At 42.9% G+C, this 19,887-nt stretch overlaps 1 protein-coding gene across 1 annotated transcript in view; it reads left to right on the forward strand.

Annotated features, from left to right (window-relative positions):
- The window catches only part of COL6A2 (collagen type VI alpha 2 chain), an 84,204-nt gene that overhangs the window by 25,941 nt on the left and 38,376 nt on the right, over nt 1–19,887 (forward strand). The window contains exons 8-19 of the mRNA XM_063116064.1: nt 2,220–2,246; nt 3,437–3,463; nt 3,553–3,597; nt 4,322–4,375; nt 4,559–4,621; nt 6,000–6,062; nt 8,823–8,912; nt 14,863–14,925; nt 16,178–16,240; nt 17,407–17,469; nt 17,904–17,966; nt 18,352–18,402. Coding sequence (XP_062972134.1) covers nt 2,220–2,246; nt 3,437–3,463; nt 3,553–3,597; nt 4,322–4,375; nt 4,559–4,621; nt 6,000–6,062; nt 8,823–8,912; nt 14,863–14,925; nt 16,178–16,240; nt 17,407–17,469; nt 17,904–17,966; nt 18,352–18,402 — 672 coding nt within the window. The remainder of the gene's footprint in view (nt 1–2,219; nt 2,247–3,436; nt 3,464–3,552; nt 3,598–4,321; nt 4,376–4,558; nt 4,622–5,999; nt 6,063–8,822; nt 8,913–14,862; nt 14,926–16,177; nt 16,241–17,406; nt 17,470–17,903; nt 17,967–18,351; nt 18,403–19,887) is intronic.

The raw sequence follows: 19,887 nt of genomic DNA on the forward strand, positions 1-19,887 counted from the left end.
AAAAGATTGGGCAGGGCAGGAAGCAACACTGAGCTCCATCACATCGGCGGTTTAATGCACTCTCGCCGCATCTTGTATTTGGAATTGCAGTGCGGGACTCACATGACATCATCCATTTTGCTTATTATTTTGGTGTGGGGAAAGGCTGGATTATTTTCCCCAAGCAGATTTAATGTGCCCTTAAGCCTTCATGTATTGCTATCCTCTCACTTTTTTCTTTGTTGGGGGCCTGTGCTTTGAATGGTGTCTTGCTGATGAAAGGGGAGGGCAGAGTGGTTCTCCTCCTCCAGCATGCCGTGTCAAACAAATGGACTTGTACTTAGTCAGTTAAATGGACATTTTACTGTTCCAGCCCCACGCTCATTGCCTGCAGAAATGGAACCCAGCCGATGAAATGTTAAATTAGTAAATCGCTCAACAACAAAGCCAGAGCGGGGGTGGGGGGAGCCCACATCCCTGAGGACCCCAGCACATCTCCATTTTTATGAGATGCACAGCTGCACATTATCAAAGTAAAGGAAAACAGATCCTCCACAAATGCAAACAGATGGAATTTCACATTTGTGGAGTATCAGGAGAACGGTTTGAGGGGGGAAATTAAAAAATCCTAAAAACCAAGGCATGAACAGATCTGATTCAAACTTGGCATGGCTTAAGCCCTCCTTAAGAGCTATCACAGTGCCAAGTTTTATCTCTTTATCTTTAAAAATTACACAGATATAAGCATTTTTATTAATTTCCTTTTTTAAAAAATCCTTAAAATCAAGGCATGAACGGATCTTATTTAAACTTGGTATGCCTTAAGAGCTATCACTGTACCAAGTTTCAACTCTTTATCTTTAAAAATTACGCATTTTGGTTAGCCACAAATGTCAATATCAAAGGTACCCCTCAGCCCACTTAGCCTCTTCCAAATATGGAGAGTGACTTACTTCTGAGTAAACATGTATAGAACTGACTTTTAATAGTGTGGTCACTCAGAAGCTATTTTTTAAAGTCTAAAACAGCAAACTGGAAAGAAGTGCTCTGCAACCCTATACTTACTTCTGAGGTCTTGCTTCTGTTTACTCAGAAGTAAGTCTCTCTGTGTTCAATGGGGTTTCCTCAAAGGTAAGCATGCATCAGATTTTAGGATAACTTGGAAGCAAATTCAGTTGAAATTAATGGGGTGAGGGAATCAAGCCCAGGCAATAAACGAGCTCCATTGAACACACACCCACACAAGAGAGAGCGAGAGCGCTCCGATTCTGTCTTAATCCACCCCTGTGCAGAATCGGAGAGGTGTGTGCATGTTAATGGGAAGAAATGCCTTGAAGGGGGGGATTTAAAAAAACCAAAAAATCAAAGCATGAACCAATCTGATTCAAATTCGGCATGCCTAAAGCCCTACTTAAGAGCTCTCACAGTCCCAAGTTTCATCTCTTTATCTTTAAAAATGAGGGAGCTGTAAGCATTTTAGTTCATTCCCATAGGAGCTCCAATGAGTGTGGGGAGAAGGCTGCCACGATGGCCATCAATGACAAAAACCAATGAACTGGAGAGGGGGAAAGGAGTGAGGTGGAGTGGGTGCAATTAGCAGCAGGAGAGCAAACAAGGGAAAAGACAGTTCACCGGTATAGCGATGATCATGAAAGGGAGGAACGCTTGCCGCGCTTATGAAATGGAGGTAAAAAACGCAGAGGCAAACCAGGGAAAGAAATAGGTGTGATGGAGCTCTCTGTTCCTTTCCCGTTTCCTCCTAGCCTCTATCCTTGCTGTTTCTCTCCTCCTCTTGACTAGCCAAGCCCCCATAGCAATCATTATGTGACTAGCCACATCCTCCATGGGAGACATTTTGTGGTGGTGCCCACAGCAATTTCTCAAATTCCCAGATGTGCTCACGGACTCATGGTTGCAGTGGAATTGCAATGCTTGGGTTATCAGAGATTTTGGATTGTCCTTTTGCTACTCAAAAATCTCTGTTTAGTTGCAAGGAGAATTATATTATTATCAGTAGTAGTAGTAGTATTTAGTACATTTCTATACTGCCCCATAGCCAAAGATCTCTGGGCAGTTTTCACAAGTGTAGGCATACTTGTTCAGGAAATTAGGAATTGGAAACTTGATTGAAATCATTTCTTCAAACTGATGCTCTTTCTGAATATGGTTTAAAGCAGTTATTTCAGCTGTCACATATATCAACAAATACTAACAATGTCCATTTTTCTTTTTTTCTGTAGGGTATTCATGGGCTAAAAGGAGAAAAGGTGAGGTATTTTATATACTGCTTTCAGAAAATCTTGGGAAGTATATTGTGTTTATAGAAAAAGTTTGTGTTATATTTGCATATCTCAAATTTAGTATCCAAGAAAATGTTACCAGTGAAACAGAGATTTTATAGTACGGAAATCAAACAGAATTGTGTAAATTTAGAAGTGAGGTTTGCTTGTGCTTATTTACTCAATTAATAATGATCATTGCAATGGGAATTGATCAGTCTAGCAATGGAAACAATTGTACATCTTGTTGAACTGTATGTATTTTGTATGGCCAGTGCTTGCCGGAATGCCAGTACGTATTATATATGCCTATTCTCTATGGGTGCAGGAGCAGGGAGCTCAGGGAATTTTTGTTTTAGGGTAATATTCAGTAATGCGGAATTCTGCCCTTCTTCCCCCCCCGCCCATTCTTTCTCAAATAATCTCTTAACAGTCTGCCATGACATTGTGGCTATAAGTGGACAGGGATAGCTTGACCACGGTGGTACAGGCATTGGTAACCTCAAGATTGGATTACTGCAATGCGCTCTATGTGGGGCTGCCCTTGAAGCTGCTCCGGAAGCCGGAGCTAGTGCAAAATGCTGCAGCTCAGCTGTTGTCTGGAGCTGCCCCTTTCCAGCATGTAACTCCTCTGCTGAGGGAACTGCACTGGCTGCCTATTCACTACCGGGCCAGGTTTAAGGTTCTTGTACTTGTGTACAAAGCCCTAAACAACTTGGGACCAGGATACCTGAGAGAGCGCCTTCTCCCTTACCAACCTGCCCGGTCACTGAGGTCATCCGAGGGCCTGCTCCTGGTGGTTCCACCTAGATCCATCCTCCGATTGGAATCCACCAGGGGAAGAGCCTTCAGCGTGGTGGCGCCCCTCCTGTGGAATTCCCTGCCTCTGGAGGTCAGGCAGGCGCCAACCTTGTACTCCTTTCGGCACCTCCTGAAAACATCTTTATTCCAAGAAGCCTTTCTTTAACATGCAGCCTTGGATTTCTGTGTTGTTGTTGTTTTTGCTTCTTTTAAATTTTGTTTTAACTGTTTTATTCTGTTTTTATTTTCATTTTACATTGTACACCGCTCCGAAATTTTTTCAATGAGGAGCGGTATATAAATATTCTAAATAAACAAATAAATAAAATAAGTGGGCGTGGCTCATCTTTGATCTTTTCTTCCTTTGTCTTTTGTAGGGAGAGTTTGGAGGAGACGGGCGGAAGGTGAGACCCAATCTTTGAATGCCACCCGTTGTTCCACCTTTGACTTTATGGAGAAACCCCTTTCTAAAGCTCTGGCTGTTTTATTTCAGGGATCTGCTGGTTTGGCTGGAAGGAACGGCACGGATGGGCAGAAGGTAAAGTTACTCAAGGGTGGGTGTGGGCGTGGGGGGTGTATAATATATATATATATATATATATATATATATATATATATATATATTATAATTTTTATTATAATAGACAGCCTTTTAAAAAACAAATGTAACATTCTGAAATTGAGCTTTAAATGTCATTTCAAAATTGAAGACTAGGTAGATGGCTCTTATCCTTTATGATTTAATGTTCATAGTAATAGTAGGTGTCATCTAACACTTCTCTCCAAATCTCTAACATCATCCTCATTTCCTCAAATTCAGGCCACTGATGGATGGAGGATGTTGGGGTCTCTGAGGCAATGTTTTAGCCTGCCTGACACCCTCAACATGGATGAAAACTCGGACATGTCCCATGCTGATCCCCACTAGACCAAATGGCAGACCAGAATGAGTGCAGTTAGCACCAGTGGCACCGAAATGCGTGGCCATCGCATAGCCCCTGCACCCAACGCCTTCCTATGACCTTGTTTGCTGCTCTCCTTCCTGCCTGTTCAGTTTAGTGCTCCATTATGCTCCCATCAGTGCAGAAAGCTGCCTTACAAGGCCTCCTCTTTCCAGAATGTTCTATATAAATAGGGCCAAGTAATCAGTGGACAACAGTGGGACCTCTTATGAGGAGAACGAAAAATGTATAGAGTTTCTTTTTTCTTTTTAAAAATGTTCACAATCTCTCATTCTGTGTTTTTATATGTGACCTTTCCAGGGCAAACTGGGACGTATTGGACCTCCTGGCTGCAAGGGTGATCCAGGCGACAGGGTAGGAAAGTTTCTAATCTTGACTCTATAAGTTCCACCAGCTTTTGTTGAAACATAGGATGGCTTCATCCTTCTTTTATTTTGTGCCACACAGCCCATTCTGATAGATTATACTTTATTTTCTAAAATCGATATGGCTTGTGGTTAGTTTTGCTAACAGTTTTTTCCTTGAATTCCTTCCTAGGGCTCTGATGGTTATCCTGGAGGTGCTGGAACTCAAGGACCACCAGGAGATGAAGGAATAAAGGTCTGTACTATTCTTAAAAGTGACCAAAGGCAGCACCAGATAATCAGTGATAATTGGGAAACAAGTGGCACATTCATTTGTCTCATTGTGTCATGTTGTGTGAAAAGCATGTCCAATAAACAGCCAGTGTCAAAATACCTCAAACGGTTTTTTTAGCTTAGAAGAATGATGGGGCGTGTGGGAGCAAGGGAGAGATATGATAAAGATGTGTACAATTCTGCACAGTATAGAGATGGTGGATAAAAAGGCTTTTATTCCCATCTCTTACACCATTGTACATCTTACACCCCCTTACATTGTACACCATTGTACAATGGGCAAACAATGGGTGGGGGCATCGGGAATGAGTTGGACACAGAACGCTGGACTACGTGGACCCACCTCAGTCTGATCCACTCTCAAGTCTCTTCTTAGGCTCTTAAGAGCAAAGTCGATTCTGTGATTCCAACTCAGCAAGCAAGCAAGAAATTCAGCTGCAGAGTTCTGTGGATCCTGGCCTCTTCCCCTCCCCTATCCACCCACTCTTCTCACGCCCCCTCTCTGAGCTTCTTCAGGATCACTGTTGCAACCTCAAAGGAGCAACTGGTGCGATGCTTTCTGCTGTGTCTGCGCAGGGATGAGGATGGGTGAGGGAGGGAGGGCTAGATGTCGGATCCCCCCTTCTGAGGTCGCAGGAGAGAGAATCTGATAAATGCCATAGTCCCTGGGATGGTCTCCAAGGGATCATGGGAGTGCCCTGCAAATCCTGCCTCTTGCACTAATACACACGTCTAAAAATAGTGCTGTTAAAAAGGCTTCTTGGGCCGTTGTTAGACGAGGACTTAGCCCGGTGTGAGGCCCGGGCTCCCTGCTGTGCGTGCAGACAACGCACAGGGGATCCCGGGGTCAGGCTGGGCTAAATCCTCCCTTGACCCGGGATAACCAGATCCGCTTATGGCCCGGCTTTTCCGCAGCCCCAGGCCAAGCCCGGGGCTGCGGAAGGTCTAGCTACTTCCATGGCTTTTCCAGGCTGCTCACTTACTCGCGAGTAGCCGGGAGAAGCCGCACACTGGGCACAGCACTCCATAGGAGTGCCATGTTTTCTCAGCGAAAATGGGGGGGGGCAGGCAGTTTATTGGAAAAATAATGCATGGGGAAGGGTTAAAAAAAAGAAAAAGGAAGAAACAGTGCAGGGGTTCCGAGCTGAATTCCGCCACCCACAACAGCTGCTTTAATACTGTGTAAAATATCAGTAATTAAATATGAAAAGACAATTGTCAGGTATCAAATATCAAATGCTGAATATAGAAGAGTTTGTTGAATTCATAGAAGTGGTTTGGGTGCAGTCTACATATATACAATACAACTTTGCTTATGCTCACTTTGACGTCTATTTCAGGGTGATCCTGGCCGGCCTGGTCGTAGCGGAGCTCATGGGCCACCTGGAGAAAGAGGAAGCAGAGTATGTACACCTATGTTACGAAATACTAACTCACTTACAGCTACATCCAATATTATGCAAGTGGACGTCTGCTCATGCAGTGAAAGCTTCCATTTCCCTTCTCTCCCCTCCAGCCCCTTACACACACACACACCCAAAAACTGCTTTGGAGAGTCCCCCAACCCATTGGAGCAGATTTGGGAGGCATCATGGGGAGGGGAAATTCATTCTGCAAGCAGTGTCCATTCCACTAGCAAAAGGACATGTCTTAACACAAAACCTAGCTTTTTCACCATCTGAGAACAAGGCAGGGTCTACACTACTACTTTAAAATAGTTTATAACTGTTTTGACAACTGTTAAGGCCCAGGACACACTCCATATATAGTTTTCCAAACGTTTCCAAAGTGCTTTATCCTGCTTGGTGTAGATCTGACCCAAGAAATCAGAAAACGGGCATAAATTGTGAATACAGTGATCTGAGCATGTCCCTTTTATAGCAGCTGTAATAAACTAAGATCCTGGACAAAACAGACTAGATTAATGCTAGTCATCTTTCTCCCCCTCCCACTTTTAATGTCTGGGGTTTTCTAGGAGGTGCTATCTTTAGATTCACACTTGGTGATTCCACTCAGTGCAGATATGGGTGAAAGCGCATTAAACAGCAACAATATTCAGAATTGGGGGCAATACCTCCATTATTGCAATACCCAAGGTCTTCTGCCAGTGATGTTTTAACTAGGATGACGCTTCCTTTCAAGTGCAAATTTTGGAGAACCTTCAAAATCTTCTCTTAGATCTGCATTCATTAAGACTGAAGTCTCTTCTCCACTCCATGTGATGTTTATTGAAAATACTTTAAAAACTGTTTCCCCAGATTCAGAATGGAAAATTCCCAATATTATTCCAGATTTGCAATTGCTGAAATGAAATTTACACAGGATCTACGCTACTGCTTTAAAACAGTTTATAACAGTAGTGACAACTGTTGGGGCCCAGGACACATTCCATATACAGTTTTAAAACCATTTTCCTGGTATAGATCTGGCCCTTCTCTATTTGGAGTTAGTTTTGAAAGAATTCATCTTTTTTAAAAAAATCCAACATTTGGGGGGGGGGGCTGCTTCCTTCCCCTCTACTCTGGTGTTTTGTTTTTAGAAAATCCAAACTCTTTTTCCAAATTCACACTTGCTGAAATTCAAAAACTCAAGTGTATATTTCTGATACAAAAACTTCTTTGAAAAGCCACAGTGTTTCCCCTTTTCGGATAGTTTTGTGGTGCAACCATGTAGTGCAACCAGGCTTAATTAAATCTAACTAGCTTATTTATTTTATTTATTTATTTATTTAAGGATTTTTATGCCGCCATTCAGCCAAAAAAGGCTCTCACGGCGGCTTACAAAAGTATTTCTTGACAGTCCCTGCCCACAGGCTTACAATCTAAAAGACATGACACAAAAGGAAAGGGGATTGGGAGGGAGGAGGAGGGGGAGGGGGAGGGGGAAAAGGAAAGCAAATTCAGGCACTACAATCTTAGTTGGAAAGTTCAGCAGTTACAGTTGACAGCAGGAGGGAGGGGGCTCTCAGCTGGAGCTGGACCCAGGCACGGTGGAGAGGTGCCTGGCTGCTGCTTCCTCCCTCACTGGTGGCCTCTGCAGAGACAGTTGGTAGCAGGAGGGAGGGGGCTCTCAGCTGGAGCTGGACCCAGGCACGGTGGAGAGGTGCCTGGCTGCTGCTTCCTCCTTCACTGGTGGCCTCTCCAGAGACAGGAGGGAGGGGGCTCTCAGCTGGAGCTGGACCCAGGCACGGTGGAGAGGTGCCTGGCTGCTGCTTCCTCCCTCTCTGGAGAATTATTATAATTCATATATAAGTTATCAAGGGGGCATGACGTCCTTGTTACAGCTGCTTCACTGGTTCCCGATTTGTTTCCAGGCACAATGCAAAGTGCTGGTTATGATCTGTATCCTAAGGTGCAAAATGCCCTGGGGTCAGGCTGTCTGATGGAATGCCTTCCCCAACATTAGTCAGCCTGGGTATCGAGATATTTGCAGGATATTTGCCACTCCCAGGGATGTAATTGGCAAGGATGAAAGAGGGAGCCTTCTCCCTGGCTAAGGAGGCCTATCTAAGCCACCTTTTTACCAAGAAAGGTCTTTAGCCTGCCAAATTGGTTAGGTTCTGCTGCTGATTTGATGGTTTTAGTTCATTTGGGCTGGTTTTTCCATTTGCTCTTATTTATTTATTTATTTATTACATTTTTATACCGCCCAATAGCCGAAGCTCTCTGGGCGGCTCTTGGGTGGATTCTGCTCATTTTACATTTTACATTTTTGCCATTTACTGTTTTCATTTTAACTGTACGATTATGGTTATGATTGTGATTGTTTCATCTGCCATGGGCATTTATTGTACGACAGTAGGACAGAAACTTAAATAACAAAATTGCTACTTATGAGTAAATAAGGCTGATGTGATGACAAAAGTGCAAGATCTCCACAAACAGTTACCTCAGTGGTCATAAAGTCCCTACCCTCACTGTGCAGTGAAAAGGGAGGCTACAGGGCCAGGGACAAGATTTGGTTCCCTGTACTGGTGACAGGTATTTGCTGGTTGATGTTGGAGAATGGGGAGGGGAGGATTCTGCACCAGCCAATACCTAATGTTGGGGAATGTCGCTCCTTGATGCTGGTTGAGCCCAATACAGGCAATGCTCTGGCACTGCCTTCTGTTACCTTGCAAACTCTAATTTATTTTAATGTTTTCTTCCTTTTATTTTTCAAAGGGACCAAGAGGTGCCAATGGAGCTCCTGGCAGTCATGGTAGCAAGGGAGGCAAAGGCAGCCCTGGATCTCCTGGACCCAAAGGAGAACCTGTAAGACTGTACATGATTTCTGTAGCCCCATAGGTTTCATCTATTCATCCCAATAGCAATATTCCAATACAGGGAATATACTGAGGCTGCCCTTATTAGCCCTTTGATCCTAAATGCATGAACTAGATATAGGTTCCAATGAAATTTGTGGACTTAGCATGATAGCTTGTGGGAAATTTTACTTTATAATCCCCCTGCAGTGCCCCACCATATGTAGAGGGTTGGGGATCCTATTTCTTTTTTTATGATACCAAAATATCACTATTTAAAGAATGTGCCGTTACTCCTTATCTCTTCGTTTTTTCGGATTAATAAAACCTTATCCCCTTAACACACACTCAGTAGTGAAGTACCAGGCTAAACAGACATGTAGATCTATGTAAAAGTTAAAACAAATGTAATGGTTTATTTAAAACTTATTTACATATTATATTGTTTGATTATATGGAAGGGTAGATGTTATCAATATGCTTTATGAGTTATTTGCTTTTACAGGTACTGTTTCTTTAAGGAAGTAGTTGTTTCATTATTCTAGCTCATTTTCCTATTTTAACCCAGTTACCAGTCACCCTACGTTCTACCTTCAAACCAATTAGCTCACCCAGAATGACTTAGAGGTCTGGACCGAAGTTCTGTCTCTTGTCAGAAACTCACTTGAAGGATACAGAGCGGTAAAATTCCTTTCAATTATCTCTTACATTGGACTCGCAGCTCCCTGACACAAACAGCCATTAACTCTTAGGCTTGCTTTTGCTGCACCAGAACACATCAGGGACTTACTTTCAAGGACGTAGTAAAGAATAAGTCATTCTGTAGTCTCACTGCTTCATGAGGCCAGTTTCCTTCCTCTGACAATCTCACCAGAAGCCCCTCTTCAAGACAGTTTCCAGAGTCTTCTTTTCCTAGCATATCCTCAAATGTCTGTATTCTGCTATTTCAGCTCTTTTTTTTTTACCTCTTCCTGTAGACTATGGCCGTAACTGTGGCCTAGGTGACACACAGGGGATCCATTACAAATTTGTTCTCTCCTCTTTCTCTTCTGCCATTTCACTGGCCAAACAGCAGCACTACTCAACGCTGATCCAGTCAAATGCTAGACACCCTCAGCGGCTCTTCAAGTCCTTCAATTCTCTCCTGAAACCTAATCCACCATCTCTCCCCACCTCTCTGTCTGCCAATGACTTTGCCTCTTTCTTCAATGCTAAAATCCAAACTATTCGCTCCGATCTGGCCAGCTCTGCTCCGCTTCCAGCTCCTGTGCCTCACCTGTCAGTTCCTCCTGCAACTCTCTCGGCGTTCCCCTCAGTCTCAGCTGATGAACTGTCTAAAATACTGCGCTCGTCGAAGCCTTCCACTTGTTCCCGTGATCCAATTCCCTCTCGCGTCTTTATTAATCTTATCCCCGCTATCCTCCCGTCCTTGCTTCACATCATTAATTCTTCTCTGTCCTCTGGCTCATTTCCCTCTGCTTTTAAACATGCTACTGTCTCTCCCATTCTCAAAAAACCCACTCTTGATCGACTTTCTCTGTCTAACTACCGACCTGTCTCTCTGTTGCCCCTTGTCTCAAAGATTCTGGAACGTGTGGTCTACTCTCGCTGTCTTGACTTTCTCTCTAGTAACTCTGCTCTGGATCCCTTTCAATCTGGATTCCGTCCTTTGCATTCCACTGAAACAGCCCTTACCAAGATCACCAATGATCTTCTCACTGCCAAGTCTAAGGGCCATTATTCCGTCCTTATTCTCCTTGATCTAACTGCAGCCTTTGACACGGTTGATCACGATCTTCTCTTAGATTCCCTCCATGACCTTGGACTCTGTGGCTCTGTCTATAACTGGTTCGCCTCCTATCTAGAGGGTCGCTCTTTCAGCGTGTCGGCTAACGGCAGCTCGTCCTCCTCCTTTCCCCTTTCAGTAGGGGTTCCGCAAGGCTCGGTGCTTGGCCCGCTGCTGTTTTCTCTATACATGCTGCCCTTGGGTAAACTTATTCAATCTCATGGCCTCCAATATCACCTGTATGCCGATGACACACAACTATATCTCTCATCTCCGGAACTTTCTCCTGATGTCCACGATCGTATCTCAGCATGTCTTTCAGATATCTCAGCCTGGCTGCTTCATCGCCGTTTGAAACTCAATATGGCAAAAACTGAACTGCTTGTTTTTCCTCCTAAACCTTCTCCTCATCTCTCATTCTCTCTTACTGTCAACGATGTCACGCTTACTCCGGTCAAGGAAACTCGTAGCCTTGGCTTTATATTTGATTCCTCGCTCTCCTTTATTCCTCATATCGAGGCAGTAGCTAAATCTTGTCGTTTCTTCCTGTATAATATTGCCAGGATTCGACCATTTTTGTCTGTCTCTTCTGCCAAGACTCTCGTTCACGCACTGGTTATCTCTCGGTTGGACTACTGCAACCTTCTTCTCTCTGGCCTTCCTTCGTCTCACATCAGTCCGCTGGTCTCTGTCCACCACTCTGCCGCTAAGATCATCTTCCTGGCCCGCCGCTCTGACCATGTCACTCCGCTTCTGAAATCTCTTCATTGGCTCCCAATTCACTCCAGAATCCAATATAAACTTCTCCTGTTGACCTTCAAAGCTTTTCACGGTCTAGCTCCTGCCTATCTCTCCTCTCTCATCTCACACTATTGCCCCGCTCGTGCTCTTCGCTCCTCTGATGCCATGCTTCTTGCCTGCCCAAGGGTCTCTACTTCCCTTGCTCGGCTTCGTCCATTTTCCTCTGCTGCCCCTCATGCCTGGAATGCTCTTCCAGAACACTTGAGAACTACCAACTCAATCACAGCTTTTAAAACACAGCTAAAAACTTTTCTTTTCCCTATAGCTTTTAAACTTTGAGTTTGTTCTGACTCTATACTGTTAGCTTCACCCTTCCCGGTGTCTGTTTACACTTCCCTGTGCCTGTTTGCATTCTCTTTCCCTCCTTATTGTTTACTACAACTTTATTAGATTGTAAGCCTATGCGGCAGGGTCTTGCTATTTACTGTGTTATCTGTACAGCACCATGTACATCGATGGTGCTATATAAATAAATAATAATAATAATAATAAGGCAGGGGCGAACCCTGGATGATCCCAGGATAAACCTTAGGTCTAGCTGTGGCCTATGATTCTGCCTTCTCCTTCCTTCAGTTTTCTCGGCCTGGCTAAAGCCACAGCTAGACCTAAGGTTATCCTGGGATCATCCAGGGTTCGCCCCTGCCTGAGCACTGGATCCCCTGTGTGTCACCGAGGTGAACAGGTTTGACCTCTGGACGATCCAGGGATAAACCTTAGGTCTAGCTATGGCCTAAGTATCCAACTCATTTTTGATGATGTTGGGACTGTCCTTTTCTACTTTCTAGCCAGAACCTGCTGACCAATGACTTGTTAACATACTGTTAGCTGCAATAGGATGTTTGTTAACTGGCTTGTCACAACCTCACCTTTTTGATTCTCTTATCCAGCATATAAATATCTAGCACAAATGTAAACCTACCAAGGTCTATTATTGCTTCCTTGGCAACAATGTCAGTCATAATTATTAGGCTGCAGTTACAGGTAACCCTTTTTCCTTAGGGTCTTAACAATGCTACATTATATAACACCCTTCTGCATGGATTTTACACAGCATTTTAAACATCTTTTCACTCAAGATATTCTCCATACGGCTATAATCCATAGTCCCACAATTTCCATTTTGCTTTCTTCCACTTTTATCCTGGCCTTCCCTCCTAGAAATTCAGAGCAATCTCACCACGATCTTCTTGCACACAAAGATACATATGACAGGAACTGCCCAAGGCTACCTAGTAAGCTTCATAACTGAGTGAGGGTTCGAGCCAAGTGGCATCACACTCTAGCCATTACACTGCACCAGCTGTGTGAGGCTCCCATTGCTGGCTGCAGCCACTGGTGTCCTGCTGGCCCTCCCACAGCTGGCAAAGGAGATGGGGTCCATCAGAATGCAACAGCCTGTTCAAGATTGGGATGTGGGGGGGGGTGTATATGAGGAGCCCCCTCTCCACACAACTCAAAATAGCAAATAAGGGCTGCAGTTCATCAGGCTGCTGTGTCCACCTACTCACATTGAACAAATTCAAGATCAGACTCACATTGAACAAATTCAATTGAAATATTGCTCTATCAGTATTGTTGAGGTTCATGCCAGTGGGCTGCAGTGTACCTGTACATTCTGTCATGTACATTCTGTCATGTACAAACAACCAAAGGCAAAGGCTCACGATCAAAACCTAAGCATGTGCTGGCATTTAAATTTATCATAGCTTTAACAAAGGACATGCTAAGCATTTTTAAGGCCCAGTGATTTAAATGTAAACGCATCTTTACATGTCCTCATTGCCATCAATGTGAATTAAGAGAACTGAACTTTGCTGGATCAAACCCAACCCCCTCTCCCCAGTGTGTTTGTTTACTGACTGAACCCAAACCAGTTATATAGAAAACATGATTTCTTGATTATACTTTCACCCACTGTTTATCCTTCAATCTACACATTACACTGTGTTTCGTAATTCTTTCCTCCAAGTCTTGTTCTGTTTTTCAACCAAAGCAGCGGGTTCTGAGCAGAAGGAGGGCAGAGGCAGAGAGACAACCAAATCCTTTCCTCTCTGGTCCTCTTACAGTTCAAACTCCTCCCCACCCGACTCCCAGCCAATTTTTCACCCATGACATGAGTCCCTATATCTTTCCCCTGTGGATGAAAAAAAAAACCCAGCTTGGGAATGATGATATTGAGCTGGAAAAAGAGCAGAGGAGAAAAGTGTTAAGCAGCCTTTCCCCATCTGTTCAGATTCAGTCATAAATTGATTAATGAAAGACTTTAGTTTTTCTGAACTCAATTCAGAAAACATGTTGCATTCTTGCTGACATAATCAAGAGCACAATGGGGCATCCAAAATTCCCCTCTGGACACTGCCTCTGATATGGCAAGAACATTACAATGAACTGACCATAAAAAAAAAAATATGGAACGGCATGTCCTGGCAATGCAAGAAGAGGCATGATTACAGAGGTTGGAGTAGCCTTTGAGAAGTATTTCAATTCAAATATAACATAATGGACATGCTTGGAGAATATTTGCTGAATCTCTGCATTCCATGTCATTTGGAGAGGCCTCACCTCTCACTTGAATCTTCGCAATGCAATAATGAAAGACATCCCTTCAACAAGAGTGATGATAATAAATATCATCAACAGAAAAATAAAATGGATGAGGGCTGAGATGCTTTTGTACATTGTAGAGTCTTCTAGCTGTACGAGGTATGTCTTGAGTATCTGCCATGCACTTAGCTGTTGACAGTTCCTGCACCATACACACACGTTTTTGTATGATGAATACCACAGCCGCTTCTTTTTAATCCAGGTTAAGAGACTATGATAAATTGTGTTCAATGTTGCCATAGTTAGTCAGCAGCAGGTATTAGTTTTCATCCTCTGCTTCTTTTTCTGTCTGATGCTTTGCTGCAGCTTCCTTCTAGAGTTGAAGGTATCCTTACATGCTTTGTAAAAATATGTCAAACATTCTTAGGAGTCAGAACAGCCATCAGGATTTGTCCTAGTGAATTGGCCACAGAAACTTATTATTTTGCCTTCCCTTCCTGGTATCCTCAGAGGTCAACAGAACAAAACATATGAAAGTGCTCTTTGTGCAGCTGGGAGCATGTGTAGCAGCAACACACACACCCCAAGTTTGTATGTGTAGTAATATGTGAAATCAGTAAGTTTTTTAGCCAAGAAGTAGGTCTTCTGAAAGATATCATCAATACCTGCTGTGCGTCTTCCAAACTGGTATTCAAACTGGCGAGAAGAAAAATCCAGGCGAAAAGAAAAAGATTCCCAGCTAGGGGAGATATCTGTATAAAGCAAACAAAACACTGATCAATAAACTGATCAATGTCCATTTTTTCTGTTGTTTCTCTATTTTACTAAGGGTCGTCGTGGTGACCCTGGAGCAAAGGGGGGGCCTGGAACATCTGGACCCAAGGGAGAGAGGGTAAGTTCAACAGGTTTTCAAGGTAATGGAGGGAGATCCCTCCCGACTCCCATATATTGGACTGTGTGAGAGGAATACATCTGTATACATTTAGATTGCAATTATAAAAAATGTAAAACAAATCCATGAAGGAGAAGTGAGTGGAAAAGGGTTTTCCCTTTTTGTTAAAGATATATACAGTTGCACTGGTAGAACTCAAGGTACATTTGGGTACATTTTCTTCATACTACTCTTTCTTTAAATATTGTTATTAAGATTTGTGTTTCATTCCACTTTTCAGGAAATATCCTGGATGTTTGCTTATGGAATTAAAATGTTAAAAATATATATAAAAAGTCAACTAAAACCGCTCAAAATAATCAAAACATATATCAGTTAACAACAAATAATCAGCTACCAAACCAATCTTGGAGCAGAAGCAATCCCATGCTTGAGTTAGTTTACTAGGAGTTTACTCTAGAAAAGTAAATCACAAAATAGTACCAGAGGTAGGTAGAGGGAGTGGCCACTCACAATTTGTTTTCGTCACTGTCACTCTCCATGACATGGGAGGGCAGCATGTGCTGGTAGAGTTGAGCCTGAAGTTCTCCTTTCCTTACAACTAGTTGAGACTCTCTGCTTTCCTTGGGGATTGGCAGTTAAAGGTGCAAATCCCTGATAGAATCAGAAAAATGAGCTTATTATTATGAAAGAATGTTCCAGAGCAGTGATGCCTCCCAAACAAAGCTGAATATTGGAGTGGGCAACCTGCAGTCCGTGAGCCACATGCAGCCCTTAGACTGATTTTACATGGCCCCCAGACTTATCTGACTCTCCTGTTCTTTTCCTTCCTTTTCCTTCCTTCTGCATTCTGAATTGTTCTGTTAAAGATGAAAGAATGACTCAATCTCTTTATCCTGGTGAAAGAACTAGCAGAAGCTCTTTCCAATACTCTTCATTTCAAAAAATACTATTTAAATTTAGCATTACCAAGTAAGGAAATGTTTCTTGAAATGAGTTCCACCACCCTGGTCCCATCCAAGGACAGCTGTGACTCCACTAACTGCTGGCCTGCTCCTGACCAATTACAGACAGACAGATGTTTATAGTCTGTCTCTGTGGACATGGTCTCAAGCAGTAGGTAGTTGGTAGTAGCAACTATAGCTAGTGCTCCTCTTTCTCTCATAGTTCTTGTTACCAAACCAGGAAGAAAGAACTCCCTAATATTAGACTGAAAGCAATGGACATGTAATGACTATTTCTTTATTCACAGGGAGATCCCGGTTCTGAGGGACAAAGAGGGCTACCAGGAGAAGTTGGAAATAAAGGCGGAAAGGTACAGAAGAATGATGCAATGAAAGCAAATGCTCCTGCTTTAGACCTCTTTCGTCACTGTATTAATCTTCTCCTGCAAGAGCTGCCTAAGCATCAGGAAATCTATTCTAGGGCCTTAGCTAGACCTAAGGTTTATCCTGGGATCGTCCTGGGGTCATCCCTGTGCATCTAAATGACACACAAGGGATCCCGAGAGCAGGCAGGGATGACCCCGGGATAAACCTTAGGTCTAGCTAAGGCCTAGGACAGACCTCTCTCAAAACATCCCACCCCGTCTCAGTTCCAACTCTAAAAACAAACAAGTGTGCCAAATTGGTGGACTCTCCTCTAATTCCCACCAAAGCAGCATGGTGGCCTGTGGGTGATGAAAACAGGAGCAGCACCCAGCAAAGGAGCCCCAACAGCAGTGTACAGCCTTCAGCAAGAGCTTCAAATCAAGTATAGAGCTGCAAGTTCCAGGTATAACAATGAGCTCAAGAACGACCCTCAGCTGCAAGTCTCATAGATAAGGAGACATTGAATAAAATCAGTCACACATTTCTTTCCCTCCCTACTACTCAATCGTGATCCTAAAAATAATTATTATTAATTCATTCTTATCTGGATTCAACAAGTTGGCTGGTCCACATGGATTTAAGAGGAGAGCTCAAAGGTGAATACACATTGCATACACATGAACCTGTGAATTCATCTTGTTCTGACTTTATACTGTTAGTTTTACCCTACCCAGTGCCTGTTTACCCTACCCAGTGCCTGTTTGCGTTCTCTTCCCCTCCTTATTGTTTTATTATGATTTTATTAGAATGTAAGCCTATGCGGCAGGGTCTCGCTATTTACTGTTTTACTCTGTACAGCACCATGTACATTGATGGTGCTATATAAATAATAATAATAATAATAATAATAATAATAATAATAATAATAATAATAATGGCTGTCACAACTTTGATGGTGTAAGAGCAGAGTAACCTGTGTAGATGTTATAATGTTTGAGTGATCAGTTGTTCCATAGTATTTCCCTAACATAACAATGAATTAATTTGATTAATATGTTATGTAATGGCCTGCGGGTGGCCGGGTAGCACTTACTAGCTAGATCTCCATAAGCCTAAAATTTCTGATGTGAAGAATACAGCTGACTGTCTGTCTCATTTGGATGTTTCACAGGGAGATCGAGGATTGCCTGGCCCAAGAGGTCCTCAGGGTGGTGTGGGAGAACCAGGAAAGCCTGTAAGTTTCATCCAAGCACATCTTCAACATATGGACATCAACTTGCTCTTTCTATTGCTGCCCTCCCAGGCAGCTGTCAAGATAAGGAGACAATATATTTTATCACTCCAGATTTTCTGATGGCCAACCAAATAATTCACTGTTAATCAATGTTTAATCTCAAGTTCTTTGTCCCTTGGTATTGATTTCAACTCGTCAGCTGAACAAATTTGTCCATTTGTTTGTGAAGATTATTCAATATTGTAGATTGAATATTGTAAATGTTATCTGGGAGGTGGCAGGAGTTTCCTATTAAACCTTACTTCTTCCTGCTCATTAGTCTTTGGGGGGAAATGTAATACCCATGAAAGCACTACGACAGTGGAATTCCCAATGTTTGTACAGATCAGTGTACCTTACACTCCTTTTTTGTTTTCTACCACACACAATCACAGGGCTCACGAGGGGATCCCGGTGATGCAGGCATAAGGGGTGACGCAGGTCCTTCGGGACCAAAGGTAAGACATACAACTGAAATAGGGTTGTCTTTACACTTTATACCCTAATGTTGTTCCAATCTAGCAAGCCGATGCAGGCCTGTTTTTAATGCTGGCCATTTTCTAGGCACAGGAAACCTCCTTTTACCAGGCTTCAGGTTTTTAGTATTTGTAATAAAATATAGTGAATTGTCGTTATCATCAGTGAATTCCATCATCTCCTTTTTCTTGACAACTAAATTAGGAATGTGATGTTCTGCAACTGTTCAGTGTACCTCTTGCTCATTAGGGCTTATTAACACTAAAAGACATCACATAACTTTTGTGCTCCGCAGGAAAATAGAGTCGCCTCTTGACAACTTTGCTTTCTCCGAATAATTCCCCCCCCCTTTTTTTTTAATCATAGGGTGACAGAGGAAGACCTGGCTTTAACTATCCTGGTCCCAGAGGACTCCCGGTATGTGTGGTCCATATAGCATATTTATACTTAAATGCCTGACGTAGAAAGACTTCATAGGAAACAAAGCAGGACGGTGAACAAATGAACAGCCAATGTGCAGTCGAGGCCAAGCGAAGTCATAGAATCATAGAATAGCCGAGTTGGAAGGGGCCTACAAGGCCATCCAGTCCAACCCCCTGCTCAATGCAGGAATCCACCCTAAAGCATCCCTGACAGATGCTTGTCCAGCTGCCTCTTGAAGGCCTGTAGCGTGGGAGAGCCCACAACCTCCCTAGGTAACTGATTCCATTGTCATACTGCTCTAACAGTCAGGAAGTTTTTCCTGATGTCCAGATGGAATCTGGCTTCCTTTAACTTGAGCCCGTTATTTCGTGTCCTGCACACTGGGAGGATCGAGAAGAGATCCTGGCCCTCCTCTGTGTGACAACCTTTTAAGTATTTGAAGAGTGCTATCATGTCTCCCCTCAATCTTCTTGTAAACCATGGAAAGCCGGGGGGGGGGGCTCTAGCTCTGAATAGGAGCAAGCAGGTGGACCGCAGTCCCCAGCACCTCAGGGTCGATTAGGTAAGCAAATGTACAGCGGTGAAGGTGCTGAAGAAGAGGTGCACCAAGGGGCTCGCTGTGGGCGTCTTGTCTGCCACCACCAAAAGATGGACCTGGCATAACATAACAGTGTTGTCTGGGCACTATGTTCACACACCTAGAGGGTACAGTGAAGTCTGGGGTAGAAGCTTCACAAATTACCATGGGCATTCTTTACCTTGAGCCTCTTTCAGGATAGACCTTTCTGTTCTGGTGTCTGGGGCTGGAGCTACAGGAGCAGAGAGTTGAGGAATTGGTGGTGTTGTTTTCCAATCTGTCAGTTGATATTACGAAATGGTTTTAATAGGATTTCATTTTTTGTTATTATTTTGGCAATAATGGGGGTTTATGGTGCTATTTTTATCTATTTTTAAGCTTTTAGGATTGGGAAGGTTAGTTTGATATGGATACAACTGAATAAAACATAAATATTATTTGCCTTTTGGTGATTTGCTTACAGCAACAATATGGTAAAAGAAACTTTGCTCCAGAATTAGTTTGCCTTTCTCAGTAATCTGAATCTAACGTTAGTGCTGTTTTCATTTTTGTTCTTTCATTTTACTATTTTATTAGAATTTTATTATTAAACCATACAATCAAAAAGGGTGTTTTTCTAGTTCTTAGCTGTATATATTTATTGTTTTTTCTTGTATGATTTTATCTATATGCCTCCCTGAGATCCTAGTGATATAGGGATGGATACAAATGTTTTAAATAAATAATAAATAAATGTATAATAAAAGGTTGAAGGATCCATTACAGCATGTAGGTCAATAAACAGATAGTTACAATTACAATTTTCATTCTGACACCTTTTGACTTCTAAGAGGTTTGTGAACCCCTTAGTCTTACTATTTCCAGTATTCGAGGCAGCAAGCCTGTGTGCACCAGTTGCTGGG

This window comes from Elgaria multicarinata, chromosome 2 (assembly GCF_023053635.1).
Source record: "Elgaria multicarinata webbii isolate HBS135686 ecotype San Diego chromosome 2, rElgMul1.1.pri, whole genome shotgun sequence".
NCBI lineage: Eukaryota > Metazoa > Chordata > Lepidosauria > Squamata > Anguidae > Elgaria > Elgaria multicarinata.